At 35.4% G+C, this 21700-nt stretch overlaps 1 protein-coding gene across 11 annotated transcripts in view; it reads right to left on the reverse strand.

Annotated features, from left to right (window-relative positions):
• PCDH15 (protocadherin related 15) overlaps positions 1–21700 on the reverse strand; it is a 781066-nt gene that overhangs the window by 157630 nt on the left and 601736 nt on the right. For all 11 annotated transcript variants that reach the window (XM_027770259.1, XM_006144390.1, XM_006144387.1 and 8 more), the window contains 2 exons: positions 7963–8103; positions 5345–5457 (listed from right to left, as the gene is read on the reverse strand). In XM_027770259.1, coding sequence (XP_027626060.1) covers positions 5345–5457; positions 7963–8103 — 254 coding nt within the window. The remainder of the gene's footprint in view (positions 1–5344; positions 5458–7962; positions 8104–21700) is intronic.

Below are 21700 nucleotides of genomic sequence, written 5' to 3' on the forward strand. Positions count from 1 at the left end.
AATAAATAATTCTTTTAAAAAACAGAAACAAAAACCTATCTGGCAACCCGGTAGATTTTTCCTTTAGTAAATACTATGGAATTTACTATGGTGTTTATCATTTGCTGGTTACCTATTATACTGTGCTTTTATAATTTCAAAAGAAGAAAATGATAGGCATATTGTTATATTTTGGCAGCCAAGCACTGAAGTACTTTTAATTAAAAAAAAATTTATTTTGTTCCTCTATCTAGGTAGGATGCTATATTGGAAATTTTATGCCAAATACTAAATGCCACCTCTCAAAGGTTTTTAACGGTCTTCCCAAAGCTAGTGTATAGCTCATAATTCTCATTTATACTTTGTAATATTTTCTTTTATTTATTCTTTTCTTTTGATCAACATAATCATATTTTTCAAAAAACCAGGAACAGTATTGAATTGTATCAAATGACTGAAGTTTAGCTTGAATTCCAGTCCTGTTTGGAATAGGTGATTTGGATATTAATACTTGATAAATTATAATCTAAAGAAATAAGGGTCTTTAAAACAATCAGAAGTGTTTATCTGGTATTTGTTTGTTAATTCTTTTATTATATTAATAATATCTTTAACAGATACATATTTTAAAATAAAAATGTTTCCATTGTATCATGTCATTAGTTCACGTACCCCATTGAATTTCTTTTCTTGGAGAGATTTTTGCTATAGGGCACATGTGCTCACCAGAGAGACAGAGAGAGAGAAAGTGAAAAATCACTCCTGAGGGTGGATGGCCATGCCACAATCTCTTCTCCAATCTCCTCTAGAGATTTGGGGCATGCTTATGCACACACTCTCTGCGTGTTTCAAGCCAACAGGCCTGGGACTCAAACTACAGTTGGCCATGTGGGAGTCCAGCGGCTTAACCATTACACTACCTGCTGGCCCCGCCCATTGTATTTTTTTAATATAAACCCATCATTTTAAAATAACAACAGTGATTAAACTCTACAATTTCTCTAAAATTACATGCTTATTGTACTAGTTCTTCACAAGCTCCATTTCCTTTCTTTCTCAGTAGCAGAGGTGAAACTAAGATAGTTGCCCAGAAAGGTCCCCCTTTCCTCCACCCCGTTGTAGGAATGTTTGCCTGGGTTTGCAAAATGAAATGCAAGCTGAGGTGAAATTCGCAATTCTCAACTCACACAGTTCAAAGAGTCTCTGGATGTGGACTCTGCCCTTTGTCCCCTTTCCACTGACTCCAGTGGCAGTGCTGAAGATGGTAGACCCTGAGTGGGTCTGGCTCTGGGGATGACTGCATAGGAGACTGCATGGGGAAGAATGACTGCCTACTGGAGAAACTCACCTCGCATTGTCAAGTGAGTAAAAAGTTCATGTTGTTTTTATTGTCGTTGTTCTTTAAGCCACTGAAGTTTGAGAGTTTTTTTTTTTATAGTGACTTCATTTACTCCAAGGATCTTGATTATCCTGAGAATTATTTCATGATCATTCTAAAATAAATAAGTAAACTGGGTCCGTAGGAGATGAGGAAGGTGTGTGTCAATTTAAAATTTCAAGATAAATATTTTTGCCCTTAAAATCTCTTTTTAAAAGTATTTCTTCGTTTGTTGCTTATTTTAATTTTTTCCATAGGGTGTATAGGCTCATTGGAGAGAGACAGTGAAAGAGAAAGTGAGAAATATCCCTTCCTGTGGGAATGGCCACATCACAATTCCTTCTCCTCCATTCTCTTCCTGGGAATCTGGGCATGCATGTACATGTACCCAGTATAATTTTCAATCCACTGGACCTGGGACTCAAACCGCAGTCAACAGTGTGAGTGTCTAGCACTACGCCACCTGCTGTCCTGAAAACCTCTTTAACACCTAGGTATTGGTTAGGGTTGAAAACAAACTTTTCCTAAGGAATACAAATGACAATATGGGAACTAAGACATTTTTAAGATGTAAGAACCAGGCACACCTCAGCTCACAATGCTCCCTACCTTAGACAACCACTTTCATTTGTAAACCATAGTCTCTCTCTCCCCACACTCTACAAAGATAGAAATTTGTACTACCATTTTGTGTTTCCCCAAAATTTGATCACAGAAAGTAATTTTTCTCACCAGGAGTAATCCCAGAACAAGGGGTTATTCTGATAATCAAGGAATAATTTGTTTTTGTTTTTAATCTCTGGGCATTATATGCATCTAGGTAAGGGAGTTAAGTGAATTCGAAAAAAAAAAAAAAAAGGAGATGAAAAGAAGCATATAAAACTTCCAGAAACCATTCTCAACTTCATTATTTCACTTTTTAATTTTTTGGTTAAGAAAGGAATCTGTGTTGGCCTTCCCAGCATTCTGGAATGGCATAGGCATATTCCAATGGCAGTTACTATGAACACATAAAAAGTATATGTCATACAAGAATATAAATATTCTATCATCAATACTATTGGGTTGTCGGGAAAGTCATGGTGCATTTTTGCATAGAAAAACAGAAAAATATGTCGTAGCTCTCCCAACAAGACATTATTACCAAAAAAACTGACAATCAGGAAATAAAGCAACATAAATACAATGTATTTTTAATATGATTAATATACAATGTGATTTTTTGTTTCAAACCAAGTGAATGTTGAAAAATACATATTAGCTGAAATAACTGTGGGTAATATATTGATACTAGACGAACTTCTAAATGTCTTGCTCTCTTAACTATTCATTGAGGCTATTATTACATAGCTCTCTTTCAAGCCGGGATCCAAAAAGCAAACTGTGGTCATCTGATGGCATTTTACTATTATTAAATGTCAAAGCAATACCTTAAAGACTGAAGCTATGAAATGGAGTCTAGCTGCATGTTCTGAGGAAGAGGAAAGGATTTAGAACCATCCAAACACAGTTCTATGTACTTTCCCTAAAACTTTCAAAGAACAGACAGGTAATTGAAGAAGTTAAAACTAAGCTTTTTAATAGTTCGTTCCATGTGTTAATTCAAATTTAAACCTGTTTACACATGGAAATTCAGTTATTTGCACTTACCTAAGAAGTAGTGTCTTTTGACCATATTTGCTATGACATTTTTATTAGACAAATTTTCTAGATGTCCAACAGAAAACAAAATGCTTTTTTGGGTACCTAACAACTAGTGAATCCATCATGACAATAATATTGATTCTTACGTGAAATTCTACCTATAAACAGTAGAATGCAGCGCGATTACTAAATTGCTTTTATAACTTAGAATAACAAATGAACTCAATTGTAGACCCCAGAGATAGTATGAGAAGAGTGTGGGAAAGGACAGAGGGTCAGAAAGAGGGGTAAAAATAATTCTAGGAACTAGAAATGGAAATTATTTTATAATATGCATGATTTAGTCACTATGCAGTATATTCTGGATGGGAAATCACATTTTGTATGCTGTGATGATGCTTAGGGATGTAAATTAAGTTACAAAAACAAAAAAAGTTTCAGGAAAAAAAAATCTATTCGATGACTGCAGTAAGATATATAGCCCCAGCTAGGTGCTACTTTATAGGATGTGTAAAGTTAGACTTGTGTTCACGGAAATGTATATATCCCCTGTGTTTGCTATGAAAATATTTAGATTAATTAACGTCTTTAGTAATTCAATAAAATGTGGGGGGGAAACAGTAAAGAAAGCAAACATAGATAACAAAGATAGTGTGGAAGGAGAGATGGCAGAGGGTAAGAGATAGGGAATCAAGGATGGGGGGGAAGAAAAGGAAAACATACAGAAAACAAGAAATGGAAAATTATTTGCTGACAATAACATGTTTGTTGATGTGCTTGAGTGAGACAATATACAGTGTACTCTGGATGGAAAATCTCACTTTGTATGCTGTAATGATGTACAGTGAATGAATACAAATAAATAAATAGAAATTGAAAAAAAAAGAATAACAAATGAACTGAGATAATCAAGGGCAATTTTACAATTGTTAGAAAAGTTCTAGAAGGTCAAAATTCTCCCCCATGTGTTCATGTGACTGCTGTTAATTTTAGCACCAAATAATTGGCTAGTATTTTTTGTTCCCTAAGTTAACTACTTTATTAATAGAATCGATTTGCAATTAGTAGTCCTATGCAGATATAGTATAAAATGGTAAATTATTGGTTGAACAAAACATTTGTATTTTTGAACAAGGACACTTAAAGAAGAAAGCTAAATTAGGAATGTCCTAATTTGGATCCGTGACCTTGTCCTGATGACCACAATATTAGCGCTGAAAAGAATGGCAGGAACAGGGTACTGGGAGAAGTCTAGAGGTATACTTTTATTTTATTTTATTTTATTTTTTTGAGAGTTTGTTTTCTATAGGGTGCATGTGCTTGCCAGAAAGACAGAGATAGATAGAGAGACAGAAAATGAGAAATCACCCCCTGGGGGATGGCCATGCCACAATCCCTTCTCCTTCATTCTCCTCTAGGGATCTTGGGCACGCACACACACACCCCCAGCATGAGTTTAAGCCTCCGGGTCTGGGACTTGAACCATGGTGGACTACATGGGAGTCCAGCGACATAGCCATTACACTAATTACTGGTCCCATATACTTCTATTAATAAGAAAATGAATTCAAAATGAAAGCACAGGGAAACAGAATACTACTTGCATGGTTTAAAAGAAGCATGTTACACTCTGGAGATTGTGTGTGCATGTCCAAGATACGGAAGGAGAAGGGAGGCGAATGAAGGAAAAGGGATTATGGCACGGAGGGGTGATTTCTCACTTTCCCTCTCACTGTATCTGTCTCTCTCTCTGGTGAGCACACATATCTTAAGGCAAAAACCTTAACAAAAAAAAGCAGCAGCATGTTACATACTATACCACTGTTTTTTGTTTTGTTTTGTTTTCTTTTCTTTTTTCCTCCTCCTAGAATTCTCAAGGAATGATTATACACTTGGCATAAGAAGTTTTGGAGGACAAAGGTGAGAAACTGTGAAGGTTTATGGATCCACCTCAAATAGCAAGTGCATCTGATCTAGATTAACTAGTGAGAAACAAACCAAATGATTCTACACCCAACTTGGTTCTTGAAAATACTAAAATTAAGATTCAGAGAAATTCTCCCAAAGCAAGAAACTCTACAGTCCATAGCAAACAATCTGAGTCCACAGGTAACCAGGTAACCATGCCAGTCAAAAGCAGAGAACTGATAGTAATAGATTTGAGGGTTGATGCTGGGCTGGGGGAGGATCATATTATAGCATGAAGACCAGACAAGGTTACCTCTCTCTTTACTTTGAAAAGTAAATAAACTTTAAAAACTGATATTATATCAATTCTAGAGCCCCCCCCATAAAAAATTTCAGTAAACACTATATATTTCAAAATTCGATAGAAAACAATACCTATATTCCTCTTGTGTGAAGTGTGGGATCTCTCCAGGATGTAAGACAAGGATTTTCACCGTGGCACTACTGGACATCACAGGCTCCCCCTCATCAAAGGCAACAACCACCAACTTAAAAAGTAGCAAAATCTCATGTTAAAGATCATAAATGAGAAGAAAATAAAAACATTGTTTTTATACACGTATAAGATACACATTTAATACGTATTTTTAATCAGGGGCTGCCTGGTTCCAGAAGGGGGAGCAGTGATCACTGGCCCACTGAGGACCCGGAAGTAGACAGAAGGCTAAAATATACCACATTCTCATTTAATCCTCACAAGAATTTGCTAGAGGTTATTATTTTCACTGCCAGATGAAAAAACTCAAAGAAGTTACTAACATTATGATTAAAAGACAAAAGAATACTGCCAGTAAAACTGGTATATTACCCTGCATTTCTCCAATTATAAACACTTTTCCACAATTCCACAGATGCCAACAGTAAAAAACATGTACTTTTATAGCACCAAGACACTTATTTAAAAAGTGTTAAATTCAGCTGCATCAATAGCAAAAAGCTAATTAGTTTGCTTATAAAAATAAATTAATTTTTCCAGTGAGTTAATTGTCTGCAAAATTATAGGGCAGAAATACAGCACCCTGGAGAATAAAATTGGAAATCTAACACACTTTGGTGCACAATTCCTTTAAAACAATTAAATTATTGGGTGGTAGGAAAAGTCAAGGCACATTTTTGCACAGAAAATTACTCATGACTTTTCCAACAACCCAATATATAAAACTAAGTTTTACGATTTAACAGAAATCATACAAATGATGCAAACTAAAGAAAAAGTCTTAGAATGTGATATGTGTATATTATTTATCATTGCAATAGCTTCTATATTTGATTATTATCTTTAATAACATTTATCATATAAATTCTAATATTTATTTTGAGACATGTTAATATTTTCAAAACTGTGTTTCTTTGGAATGTATATCCTTTTTGAAGCTGCAAATGACTAATTCAGCCTCAGACACGGACAATCGTAATTAAGGACCATCCTAAGAGCCTCAGTTTACCTCCTGGGTTAATACTAGTTTACAAAGCATTGAAGTATTCCAACCACTGATAAAATAATGTAAGACATGGTGCTCACTGACATTTACAAGGTCATCAACTGATAAGGCATTTCCCTGGTGCAGAGAGAAAGGATTCTTTTCACAGTGACAGAAATTATTCTAAGTACCTAAAAGAAATGGAAATGGGCCAGGAAGTGGCTTGTAGGTGAAGGTGACTGGATTCCACATGCCTGACTTCACAGTTTGAGTCTCAGACCCAAAAGTTTGAACATCATCATGCTGGGAATATGTGCATGTGAGCTCAAATTTCCAAGAAGAGAATGGAGAAGAGATTGTGGCATGGCCATGTCCTCTAGGGATTTCTCACTTTCTTTCTCTCTCTTCTATCACCCATGAGCGCATGCACCCTATAGCAAACAAATAGACAGACAAAATGGAAATGATCAAGCACTAAATAAAATAGACTACTTATGATAATAAACCATATGTGTTCTATATATTCTTGACTTGTAGAAACAAGCTGTATCTTATTGACTACATTTGTAAAACATGTGAAAAACAAGAGAAGTAATAGGTTGTATGTACTGGTAATTAGAGACAAGGAAAATCAAATGAAAATCAAGCAGTCATAGATATTTCCTTAGCAGATATTTGAAGATTAGAAATAGTGATACTGAAAGTTAATTGGCATCTGGAACACAGGTAGCCCTCTGAAAGGTGAAAAACATGCAGTAAGCCCTAATGTTTTTCAAATTTCCTAGAAACATAATATATCAAGAATATATATATTTGATTCAGGAATTCTGTTTGTTGGTACTTATCTTAAGGAAAAAAATAAGCAAGTGACAATGATTTGTGCTTTAGCAGCTTCAGCATAGTAGTTAATTGTTACAAAAAATTGGAGACAGTCTCATTATCAATCAACAAGGTATTAGATTAAACAACAACAAAAAACCACAAAGATACAGAGTAGAACATGGGAAAGCCATTAAAATAATAGCATTGAGGGACCAGTAGGTGGCACAGTGGTTAAGGTGCTGGACATGCACATAGTCAACCACTGTTCAAGTCCTGAACCTGGTGGCTTACTTTCTCAATTTTTCTCTCTCACTCTCTGTCTCTCTCTGGTGAGGGAATATGCAGTAAAGCAAATTAAAACACAATAATAATAATAGTAGATGAAATTAAGTGAATAAGTCTTTAAAAAATAATAACATTAATATTACTTATTACCATGGGTATTATATTATTAAGTTAATAAAGTACTCTAAATAATATAGATATGCTATTTAAAAATTCATATTTGCATACTTATATATGGAATATTCACAAGTATAGAGATCAAAAGGGCAAACAATTATTATCTTTAAAATATGAAAAACTAAGTGATTGCTTTTATTTACCATATTTTATAAGATTTTTTTTGACAAAATACTATTTTATTATTTTTTTAAAATTAAAAAGGATAAAAATGAAAAGAAATGCATTTGCTAAGCCAAACTCTCAATCAAAATTAAACCTTAATAGACAATAAAAATACACACTGACCTTAAAAATTGTTGTAGGTTCTTCATTAAGATTGACTCGAGTTATTACTCTTCCAGAATCTTCTTCCACATCAAAAATACTGGCCGGGTACGGAAACTGGACATCATCTACTCTATACCTCACACGACTTGCAGGTAATCCCTAAAGGAAAATTATATCTTATTAATTTACTGTCACAAAATAAAAATGAAGGTAGTAACAATGTTAAACTTGTTTTTAAAATGCATAGCCTTTTGGAAATGAAAAGTCATATTTCATAATTTTATATTTTGGAAGATGAAATCCAGTTGAGTCTCTATTTCTTTGGGATGACTCAATCAGAATCAACGAAGTGTCTTTACTACATGTTATTTTTAAATGATTTATGTGTGAGAAAAAGTAATAATGGCTGCCTTGGGTGTCTTCTCTTTCACTCTCCTTTAACTATGTGAGTGCATCTACCTCCCCAAATACCCAATATCTCCTTAGTATTTTATCTTTGGAGTTTTTTGTTTGTTTGTTTATTGTTATTTTTTTAATACTTATCTGAACTCTGTGTAACTCAGAGAATGATGACGTGAAAGATTGTGGTGAAGTGGAGGAACAGGCATGAAAAGGAAAGAAGCAAAAATCATTTTCCCATCTACTCTATGCTGGGTACCATGCTAGGTATTTACATAAATTATTTCAGTTCATCCTCACAGCAATCCTTTAAGGTAATATTAATAATGAATATGAGAGTGACAATAGTACAATAATGCTAGCTAACATTTGTCAAACGCTTACTTTGCGCAAGAACATAAAGTTGATAAATGCATACTCTATTACCTATTTTTTTCTTTTTTAGCTAATGAACTTATGGCTGATACAGAATCCCAAATTGTACCAGAGATAGGGCAAAATAAGTTGGAATATCAAGCAAAAGATGGCATCCTTTTTTTAAAAATTTGCCCGAGAGTGCATATGCTCACTTAAGAAAGATGAGACAGAGAGAGAGAGAAAGAGGTAAAATGAGAAAGCATTCCCTCTGGAGGGTGGTCACAACACAACCCCTCTCCATTTCTCCTGAAAGAATAAAAGAATAGCTACAGGACCACACTCCACTGGGGAGCCCCTTCTCTCTTTCTCTTTCATAAGCATGTGAGTCCTCTGACAAGAAAAGAAAACTAAATTAAAATTAAAAATTAAAAAATAAATATTTGAATATTTGATCCTTTTTAAAGGAATCAAAGTGATATAATGGGAACAGTCAAAATGTGTTGGACATCTTTCTTATACTAGGATTTAGATAGTTTTTACCTGGAAGTACAAAGGATGACACAGGGATGAGCACTGTAATTTTTCAGTGCTTAAGGTTTATAAATTTCTCAAGTCCTAGAAGTCAAGTAAAAAACTCAGGCCCAGAAACATATGCTGTAGGGTTCAACTTCAAACCAGATATTACATGACACCATTGAATTCTTTAGAGGGGGAAAATGTACTATTGACTTTAGTCTGATGCCAAAAAAAGTAAGGTCATTATTCCCATAGGCTATCAGTTTGATTGTTGTTTATGATCTTTGATATAAGAACAACTCTGAGAACATAGTTATGTTGTCACCTTTTTCATGACTGTCCTGGAAGACTTTGTTGCTCATGCTGGTTCTGAATCACAGTTGTGTTCTAGGGGAACTATGTTAGGCTTTGAGATTTGTAGAATTTCCTAATTATTATCTGTATGTCCAGTCATTTTATATATTACACACCACAGTTGATTGATTACCACCTCCTTAAATACACTCTTAGTTTAGATTTTGTTTTATTCTGCCTTTCTTTTTTCCTATGTGGGCACTCTGTCGCAAATGCTCTGCTTTCTCCCATTCTTCTTGAATACTAAATTTTGGAGTTATTTTGTTTTAACTCTGCTAGAGGGCATGTGCACTCATCACAGAGATACAGAGAGACAGAGAATGAGAGATACAGAGAATAAAGTTCCCCTAATGAGAGTGGTCATATTACAATAATTTCTCCTCCTTCTCTCTATCCTAACTGGATTTTAGACATGCACACACATGCACCTGGCATGTCTCTCAAATTCCTGGGTCCAAACTCAAACTGTAGGGTTGGCCATGTGGGACCTAGCCATCTCCACCAATTTTAGATCTTCCTAAGACTCTGTTACAAGCATTTCTTTCCTCTCCACCTCTGTTCTAGTCCCCAAGACTCTCTCCTGTTCACATGGTATTAAATACCTTCTATTGTTTATGACTCTCACATTTTAGTTACTGGCTAAACTATCAACCTCTAAAGTCCAAATCAGTATATGCAGTTGTCAACTAAACATTCTATTTTCAATACAACACATCCAAAAAACAGAATCCTAATGTTCTCTCTCAAATTTGTACCCTTCCCCAATCCAGGTAAATGGTCCCACCTCTCACCAAGGTGCTTTCTCTCAAAGTCTAGGGATAATTATTGATCCCTTCTTTTTCTCTTGTCCTCCTCCAGTCATTTTATATATTACACACCACAGTTGATTGATTACCACCTCCTTAAATACACTCTTAGTTTAGATTTTGTTTTATTCTGCCTTTCTTTTTTCCTATGTGGGCACTCTGTCGCAAATGCTCTGCTTTCTCCCATTCTTCTTGAATACTAAATTTTGGAGTTATTTTGTTTTAACTCTGCTAGAGGGCATGTGCACTCATCACAGAGATACAGAGAGACAGAGAATGAGAGATACAGAGAATAAAGTTCCCCTAATGAGAGTGGTCATATTACAATAATTTCTCCTCCTTCTCTCTATCCTAACTGGATTTTAGACATGCACACACATGCACCTGGCATGTCTCTCAAATTCCTGGGTCCAAACTCAAACTGTAGGGTTGGCCATGTGGGACCTAGCCATCTCCACCAATTTTAGATCTTCCTAAGACTCTGTTACAAGCATTTCTTTCCTCTCCACCTCTGTTCTAGTCCCCAAGACTCTCTCCTGTTCACATGGTATTAAATACCTTCTATTGTTTATGACTCTCACATTTTAGTTACTGGCTAAACTATCAACCTCTAAAGTCCAAATCAGTATATGCAGTTGTCAACTAAACATTCTATTTTCAATACAACACATCCAAAAAACAGAATCCTAATGTTCTCTCTCAAATTTGTACCCTTCCCCAATCCAGGTAAATGGTCCCACCTCTCACCAAGGTGCTTTCTCTCAAAGTCTAGGGATAATTATTGATCCCTTCTTTTTCTCTTGTCCTCCATAACCAATTAATTGGTATAAATAGTATGCACATTTTACAAATGATGACATTAAGACTTTAAGAATTAATTCATTTTTCTCAACTTTCCTTAACTAGAAAATGGCAAAAGTATTACTTGAATCAGATTGCCTCATACTACAACACAGGTTCTTACACACGAAATCAATATGTATAACTTAAAAGCAATAATCCTTTAACAGGAGATTAACAAGCAACATAATTGAGCAAAATTGCTTAGAAAGATACTTCACAATGCTTAGATATTAAATCTTGCCTCAGTACACTGTCCAAGAGTTTATTCAACGTATGTTCCATGTCACCTTTAGATAAACATGCAAATGTGAAAGAGCAAAAGTATAGCATAAACTATTTTAAGAATAAGTTTTTGGTAGCATAAGTACCCATTCAGTCTGTAGTACAATAACTAGAATTACTTAGGACAATTACAAATGAGCTATTATGGGATGTAAAATAAGTTAATTATATTTAACATGAAATTGTAACTAATTGATACAATTAAAAAGTAAAATGTTTTAATATTATGGATTATTATATCTCAGATGCCTAAAATATTTTGCTATCTAATACATGCTAGTATTTTTCTTAAAAATTGCTACATGTGAGATTGTGCATATATGAACATGAACATATATGTTATAAATTAGCTACATCAATGTCTCTTTTTTCTATAGTTTCAGTTATTTTATGGATTACCAGTATATCACGAAAATATAGGCCTGAGGGGCCAGCAGGGCGTGGTGGTTAAGGTGTTGGGCTCCCACATAGCCAAACATGGTTCAACATTCACATTGGACTTAGCAACTTGAAAATCACATCTGGTACATACATGTGTGTACCCAAAATCCCAAGAAAAGAATGGAAGAGAAGAGCCTGCAACATGATTGTCCCCCCTGGAGAGGTGATTTCCCACTTTCCTTCTTACTGAGTCTCTTTATCTCTCTCTGGTGCTTATGGCAAAAACAAAAAACAATGGGAACCAGCAGTTAGCGTAATGGCTATGTTGCTGGACTCCCACGTAGTCGACTGCGGTTTGCGTCCCGGACCCGGTGGCTTAAAACTCACGCCGGGCACATGTGCGTGTGTGCCCAAGATCCCAGGAGGAGAATGGAGGAGAAGGGATTGCGGCGTGGCCATCCCCCCTGGGGGTTGATTTCTCACTTTCTGTCTCTCTGTCTCTCTCTCTGTCTGGTAAGCGCATGCGCCCTATAGCAAAAATTTCTCAAAAAAAAAAAAAAGAAAATATATACTAAAAAAGACATTTTAATTGGTTTCTTTATTGCTTGTGTATCAAAACACGACATTTTATTTTATACCACATTATAATAATTAAACTAAAAATCTAAATATTAACATTTAGATAAATATTGATTTACCAAATATTTGCTGTTACTTCAAATTATACTAGGAAGAGAGGAAGTTCTTTTACTCTTATATATTCTTAATAAGTTAATATTTCTTTCAATCAAATACTTCCAATAGTTTATATATGTGTTTTTAAAGTAAACTATTTCTAGTGACTTTTATATCTTTCTAGTCTTTATTCTTTCCTTACCTACATATTTGTTCCTCAATTCCTTTTAACTTATCAGAGGATTTTTTTTTGTTTTTTTGTTTTTTTTTTTTTTAGAGGTTTTTGCTATAGGGCGCATGTGCTTACCAGAAAGAAAGAGAGAGACAGAAAGACAGAATGTTAGAAATTACCACCCAGGGGATATGGCCAGGTTGCAATCCCTTCTCCTCCATTCTCCTCTCGGGATCTTGGACACCCACGCACATGCACCCGGTGTGAGTTTGAGCAACTGGGACCTAGACTTGAACCATGGTTGACTACATGGGAGTCCAGCAACATAACCATTATGCCAACTGCTGGTCTCCAGAGTTATTTTCAAAATATATTCAAACTTTGAATTCTACAGAATAAAACAAATTATATAATTGTTTTGTTACACAGCCAAGCAAAACAAATACTTTATACATACATTTCATTTTATCCATTAGTTTAATTCATCTAGCTTTATTCTTTAATGCAATTGACTTAATTACATTACATCATTGGCACAGATATCTGCACATCGTGAGGGAAAATGTACGTAGCCTTTTCAGGAAACATAAAATTTCAAAAAGAGACTGTAAGATAGACTTTGATTCAACATAACTTATGGACAGACAATCCTATAATATTTACAAAATGGCACAGCAAAAGGGAGACTGAATTTAAACAATGTAGGAATTTACTTTATTTACCTAGTCAAGATCTGGCTGAAGAGGAATTAGGAAAGAAACAAACAAAAATATGTTCAGAAACAACTAACTGAAACATCAACATAAATTAAATAGGAAAGAGGTGAAAATTGCAACAATTCCCTTCAAAGAAGGCAATGGTAGTTAAAATCACATTTTCTATTATTCTATCTCTTGGAGTATTTTTCAGTGTAATACAAGGAATTCCTTCTATTTTTTTTTTTTCTAGAGGGCGTGTGCACTCACCAAAGAGAGACAAAGAAAAAGAGAAAGAGAGAAATTATTCTTCCTTCCCTGGAGGTGAAGAGGAGGAGACCACCCCACAGTCCCTTCTCCAATCTCCTCTTGGGATTTTAGACACGCACATGCCCAGAGTCATTTACAAGTATCCAGGTCCAGGACTAAAACCGTGTGGTCAGCCATGTGGGATCCAGGCACCTTAACCACCATGCCACTGGCCAGCCCAAACAGTCCTCCTTAGTTTCAGCTTCCATTTACCAAACATTATTTGATATTTTTCCACAATTTTCAAGTAATCGACACACACTCCCAAAATATACCTTTAGAGGGGTATATTTTTCCTAAATAAAAGTTTCAGGATAGAATCATGATATTATTGGAAGATAATCATTTGCGATACGTTGAAAAATTTTGACAATGAATGATCATTGAAATTAACCCAAATTCAGAAAAATCCCTAATGACTTTTTATTTGCTATTAGATAAAACAAATTTAACTTTAGTTAGAAACCAGTATCCTAGAATCAATAATAATACATTTATTTTATATATGGCATATTTTAAATAGAAAACTTAACAACTATATAAAATACTAACAATTTAAAATTTTATAAATGACTTTCAAATGCTTATCATTTTGCTTATATGTTTAATACTACCGGGAATAATTCATTCTAGGTAATGTTCATTATATATGGGATATATGCATGAATTCACTCATTCATTTTTTTCAGCCATTTACTGAGTGAAAACTGCTGAGTTTTGAGAGTACAAAAATTAATAGGCCCACAGCTAAGTGGGGGAAAGTTCATCTCATTTCCCCTCCTTGTCATTAGCAAGCTGTATTAGCCTTATGAGACAGTAAGCTCATTCCTACCTCACAGCTTTTCCATTTGTTCTTCTCTTTGCCTACAACACTCCTTTTAAATTTTTTTTTTTTTTTTTTTTTTGTGGGGGAGAGGTTTTTGCTATAGGGCACGTGTGCTCTCAAGAAAGACAGAGAGAGACAGAGAGACAGAAAGTGAGAAATCTCTCCCCACCCCCCCACCCCCTGCCAGGGGGGATAGCCACGCCACAATCCCTTCTCCTCCATTCTCCTCTTGTGATTTTGGGCACCCATGCACGCTCGCCTGGCGTGAGTTTAAGCCGCTAGGTCCAGGACTCGAACCACGGTCAACTACATGGGAGTACAGCAACATAGCCATTATGCCAACTGCTGGTCTCATCCTTTTAATTTAAAAAAAAAAAAAAGTTATTTCTTTTATGAGAGAGAGAGAGAGACAAAGAGTTTGAGAGAGAGGGAGGGAGTCACAACAGGGTCTTGCCATGCCATGTTCCCCTCCCAGGCCTTCCATTCAGCCAGGATCACGGGGATGTATGAGGGCACACACAGCATGTACTGATTTCACTGAACCCACACCTAGGGCCTCCTGTATGGCTCCAGCATCACACAGCAGGCCCTACTGCCTGTGTCACCACAGCTGGGTCACTTTCAACAGCTGGGGAGGCTAGCACCATCTAACATTCAGGTGTAAACGGTGGTAGTATAACTTCTGCAAATGTGCATCCATTCTGAGTCACTCCCTATTTTATTTTCTTTATAATATGTATGCCTATCCAAATGCATGTCACACATTTGCCTGTTCATGGTTTCCCAGTCTGTCTGTGTTTCTCACCTGTGAGTTTCATTTGACCAGTGACATTAGTCAATAGTTTTGAGGGATGTTTGCCAACCCAAACGGTCCCCAGAAAGGACAAGATTTATGACATCTTTCTGATAAATGAATAAGTTTGTTCACATATTAGGCTTATTTCTATTGATAAATAATGAGTTGAGGTAGTATATGACTAAAATTTCAATATTACATGGTTTAAAAAATATTACATGGTTTCTAAAATGAATAAGGGATGATATCAACTTTAGAATATACTTTTGTCTGCTATAATCAACATATATAATACTCAATATATATTATTATAAACTACTGAACTGTTCTTTTATTCCATATACATGTAGTGATACTATAAACCAGGCAATTATTCTATGTTATTGGGAGCAAGATAAATAACAAAAACAATACTGTTATAATTCTATAAAATGACAGTGAAAGCAATTATAGCTGAATAGATATAAATTTATATAAAAGAGATACTCTTAAGATTTAGATTACTTTCTTTCTTGTTCCATAATACATTTTCAAACTTTAGATTTCCATTGTTAAAGTGAATGTTAAACACAACATGTTTTGACTTAATGATGGTAAGAATATAATAAACTACTACAGAAGGTAATTACAAACCTGTATGAAAGATATTCCAAACTTAAAAACAAAAAGGGAATTTCAATGAGCCTATAATGAACCAAAATAATTAGGTCCTTAATATCAGGGGATATCTCGATTTAGTCATTTTTCTTAAATACATAATTACCAAGAAATTACTTACTCAGACCCACATTATTTTCTTCATAATAATGGCAATCACATTGTATCAGGGAATACTAAACTTACTATTATCATTAAACACAACATTAAGTAATTTGTTTTCGAGTACACAATGAGTTTTTTACCTGACATGGTTTCCAAAATTCTTTCTTACAGATTTTGAAAGCAACTACTCAATTATTTTGTAACAGTGCAATTCTCAAAATCTCTCAAGCATAATTTATGGTAATTGGAAATTACTGTAAAATGGTTTGTATTGTTTTTATGCAGTAATATGACTTAGTCCACTTTTTAGTGGATCTAATTGTATATTAAGAAATTCCTTTCTTTTTATGTCTTTTTTTTTTTTTTTTTTTGTTATAAGATGCATGCACTCACTGGAGAGAGACAGAAAAACACAGAGAAAAATAGAGGGAAAGTGAGCAATCACCCTGTAGGGGATATGGCTACAACACAATCCCTTCTCCTCCATTCTTCTCTTGGAATTCTGGGTATGCATGCATGCCTGCCCAGCTTGATTTTCAAGCTGCTGGATCCAGGACTTGAACCACAGTTTGCTGTGTGGGAATCCAGTGCCTTAACCACCATGCTACCCACTGGCCCTTAATTGGATGTTAACAGACTCACAAAAGAGATTAGGAAAAACAGCAGTTCAAACTCTTCATGTAACCACTGAGAAAAACATGTGTTTTCCTTTCTTTTCCCCTTTTCCCCTCTTTTTAAAAGCTGGAATGACTGAAATGTTTTGAAAACATAGTGAGTCAATACTTTCATAGGCAGGTTACTTATTCTAGATGTCATTTAATATAAAGTATGCAGGAATAGTTTAATTTCTGTAGATATGATATTGGCGTAATTGTTAAAGATGCTAAGAAATGCTTGCTTTCAGATTATTTACCACGAAATCTTTTGGGAATTAAGTTTTTCAAAGGTAAATAACTCGACTCTTGAAGACATCAAATAACAAATTTCTTGTAAAATTTCATTATTTAGAAAAAGTGGTTAAGTCTACAAAGGAAAACAGGGGGACACATTTCAACTTCTCTCACACAAACCAACTCACGTAACCAAAAGAAGTTAAAATTAGCAATTAATCTGTGCCTGAGTGGTAACGAATAACCCTGTGCTCTCTGCCTTAAAATCCTCCCATAAAACAATCATTTATAACACTGTCTTCATGATTTACCAGAAGCCATCAGATCTGACTAAGGTTTCCTTACCTAGCCTTCTGAGAAATGTCCTTCTTTTTGGTTTTTGAAATATATGTTTTTCTCTCCTATTTGATGGCTTAATTCTTCTATCTTGCCACTTTGCCTTGACATGGCCTTCAAACTTCAGCTTAAAGTCACTTCCTCTAGAACCTTCCCTGACTCTCTAGATAAAATTGGACTTCCTTTTACCTGGTCTGATGGCAAACTAAATCTTTTTTGTGTTTTCGAAGTTTAACATTTCTATTTCATTCATTGAGTTTTGATTAATTTATTTTTCTTTAAGTTTAAAATTCTGAAACTAAGAAACATGACAGTTGTAATCCTTATTACTTAGTCTGGTGGCTTGTAAATAATAGATGCTCTTTGATGACATTGGTTGCACACACATGTCGTAAATATTAAGGGACTTTTACTTTGCTTGAATCTCAGGGACGGAAGTTTGAATTTAATGTAATGTACAGTGATAGAACATTATCATCAATGGATCTTCAAGGCATAGTTATAGAATCATTTCTTTATCTCTTTTTATCTTCATCCCTCTCTCCTACCTCCCTTTTACACCACAGTTAACCATTTAGCACATTTAAGGAATATCTTCTATCTAGACTGTTGCAGTACATTGTATTACTGTTCAGCAAATATCCATCCTCCTTTCTCCTGCTAGACCATGTGACTTGCTTTTCTCATTATAATGTGAAAGACTGACATAGGACCAGAGTCTTTACATATGATCATTGGTGAGACAAGTTTTCTTGTCACTCTGTACTTCGCATGTGAAGGGCAAACCTAATTAGCAAGAGCTCCTGAAAAAGGAGACATGTAAAATAAATATGATCAAACTTGCAGTCTGAAATCAAGGCCATCCAATCTCTAGTTGCCTCACAGACACACAAATACAAGTATTAGTCTTGGTCAGCCTGTGGTATGATGGTTAATGTGGCTAGATCCCACATGACTGATCACATGGTTTGAGTCCCAAACCTGGTGGCTTGAGAGATATGCCAGGTACATGTGTGTGTATGACCAAAATCCTGAAAGGAAAAATGGAGGAGAGGGGATTGCATTATGACCATTTCCTCACAGGAGGTGCTTTTTTACTTCCTCGCTCTCTCTCATCTGCCTCTCTCTAAGGAGTGCATGAGCTCTCTAGCAAACAAACAAACAAAACTTGCTGTAATGGTATTGCTTTCTTTTTCTCACCATTGTCAGTAGGTACTATGTACTTACACTCCATTCTTGTTGCTATGTGTTTATAAAGTCTTGTGCAAGAAGTTCACAGGATACTTCACACTAAATAATGATCACAGCTGAATGGGAATGTCTCTGGTGTATTAGTCCCCACTACAACAGAAAATATTTCTCACCCTGGGATTTTCTTGAATGCTCTGGGATTATTTGACTTGATGGTAAGGATGCCGTGGGATAGGAAAGCAGAATGGGGTATCTTTCTCACTGCCCTCATACTTTTATACCACTCTCTCCCAACCCATGTTCAGGTTATTGGATTGTACTAGACATAAAGGAAAAAAGGAAAGGGAAAGAAACGTATTACAAGCAGTAAATAATAACAATAATAATAATAAATAATAATAAAAAAACACCTGAGAGACTCAACACATGAAAAGGACCAGAGAAACATGAAAACAATGGCAGTAAATATTTATTTATTATTATTATTATTTTGGAGAGGATTTTGCTACAGGGCACTTGTGCTCTCCAGAAAGAGAGAGACAGAAAGACAGAAAATGAGAAATCACCCTCCAGGGGGGATGACCACGCTGCAATCCCTTTTCTTTCATTCTCCTCTCATGATCTTGGGCACGCATGCGCATGCGCTGGTATGAGTTTAAGCCACCAGGTCTGGAACTCAAACCGCGGCCGACTACCTGGGAGTCTAGCCGAGCAAACTAGCCATGACGCCAACTGCTGGTCCCAGTATTTATTATTTTCTATGTGGCAGGCACCAACTGTCCACAGGAATAATATCACTTAACTCTCACACTAACCCTACAAGTCATTTTTTTTTTATTGTAGTAAGAATACTTAATATTAGGTCTACTCTCTAAATACTACACCGTATAGCTAATTATAGGCACAATGTTGTATATCAGCTCTCTAGAACAATAATAAAATTAACAAATAAAATAAAAAAACAAATAACATAATTAAAATGAGCACGTATACACATACACAAAAGTATATATCCTGAAAACATTTGAGACATAAGAATAAACCAAAAACTGCAAGAAAATGACTGAGTTAGAACAAGAGAGGAATTTAGTCATATGCAGGCTTATTTTTAGGAAAGAAGTATAAGTAGCTGTTTTAAATCTATCTAGGAAATATAATTAAGATACCATAAATAATTTTTATAGAGCATGTATTTAAGAACTTCTTTGAAGAAAGGATAACAAAAATAAACTAATAGGGTCAAAACAAAAAGTGATCCATGAATAAAATAATTCAGACACATGTAAAAGAAAAGCATAAGGAACTGCATCAAAATATAAGAGGCCAATTGATTTGACGGTTGCCCATGAGTTTCTATCAATGGAATAATAGTCCTATATCTAGATTTGATTCTCCTCACCCTGTCTGTGACGTTGTTTGCTATTTAGTTTTTTTTTTTTTGTCTTCATTGAAACTTTCTTCACATCTGCACTATATCACTAGCAGATCTCTCTTCCACCTACTTAGTCCTTCTTTTCTCTGATTCTTCCCCCTCTTCAACTCCTAACTATCCTTAAAATCCCCTGTGGATTTATTCCCAAGTGTTTCTCTCTGCTAATTAAGCCTATTTTCTGGGAGAACGTATTTATACTTCATAGTCTGAACTTTTATTTGGGTGACTGCTAGGATCATATCTCTTTCCTGAGCTCCTAGTCTGCTATTTTCTGTCTAATGCAGCCCTGTACCTTCAAAGCAGCAGCATCTAATCCCAGCATCAGATCATAGCAGCTGTGGCACCCCAATAGCCAACTCAGGTCCTTCTCAATGTATTGTTCCCTTGCATAAAGAAGATCTTGGCTCCATCCTGCCACATAACTCCACTGTCTTCTCAGAGAGAGGTGCCATGAACTCCTTGGTAGTGAGTCTATAACTCTGGGCAAGAGATAAGTTTCTTGCCAGCCCTGCACTGTGGTTCCTTGACAGATGGGTCCACTATTACAGCTTTACTTGCTATGTCCTGACTCCATTCTTTCAGCTTCTGGAGGCTGTGAGGGAAAGGAGGAGGGAGGAGAGCGAATACCTAGCAAAGACCTATCATTCCACAGAGAGTTGCACTTAGATGTCTTGAATTTCCTTCAAATTTAATTTGTCCTAAAATTGTTCTCATTATTTTCTTCTCCAAATGGTTTTCTCTCATGGCTACACTATTCCAATCAACCAGTGATATAACTGTCTTTATCAATCCAGCAAGAAACGTATGATTCCCTTTTGATTGTGCTTTTATTCCATTTGTGTTCTTCAATCTCCCACCCAATAGATATCAGTTCTTCTATTTAAATTGTTTTTACCATTTCCAATGCCTGCTTTTTTTCATATTTCAATGAAGGAAATAACTGCAAACTTATCACCTGACTTTTATTTATTGTCTCATCCAAAGAAAACTGCTCATCATAGAACATCATTTGCTCTAATATATAGTTAGCTTTCATTTGTCACTGCCATGCTTGAAAGTTTTTAGTGACCTTCCATTGTCTATATAATAAATCTGGGTCACATAACAATATATCAACCACATTTCATTTCTGCAAATTAGCTCCTAATATAGCCCTGTGTATTGTTTTAAACATCTAACATTTATGGAATCAGACATACTTCAAATCATATTATACAAATTCATAAACAAGATGAATATGTCTTACTCTAATTTTCAGAATTTTTTTCTGCCAGTTTCTTCTATCCATCCTTGAATGAATCCTGAACATTTATTTTTAACGATTTATTTGGGACCAGCAGTTGGTGTAATGGCTATGTTACTGGACTCCCATCTAGTCGACCGTGGTTCAAATCCCAGACCAGGTGGCTTAAACCCATGCTGGCACATGTGTGTGCATGCCCAAGATCCTGAGAGGTGAATGGAGGAGAAGGGATTGCAGTGTGGCCATCCTCCCTGGGGGTGATTGCTCACTTTCTGTCTCTCTGTCTCTCTCTGTCTTTCTGGTGAACACACATGCCCTATAGCAAAAAACTCTAAAAAATGATTTATTTAATTTTATTATTTAATTTGCTATAGGAAACATGAGCTCAGCAGAGAGAGAGCAAGCAAACCACTAGGTCCAGGATTTAAACCATGGTTGGCTATCTGGGAGTCCAGTGCTTTAGCCACTACACCACCTGCTGGCCCCAGAAT

This window comes from Tupaia chinensis, unplaced genomic scaffold, assembly GCF_000334495.1.
Source record: "Tupaia chinensis unplaced genomic scaffold, TupChi_1.0 Scaffold000118_1, whole genome shotgun sequence".
NCBI classification, from domain to species: domain Eukaryota; kingdom Metazoa; phylum Chordata; class Mammalia; order Scandentia; family Tupaiidae; genus Tupaia; species Tupaia belangeri.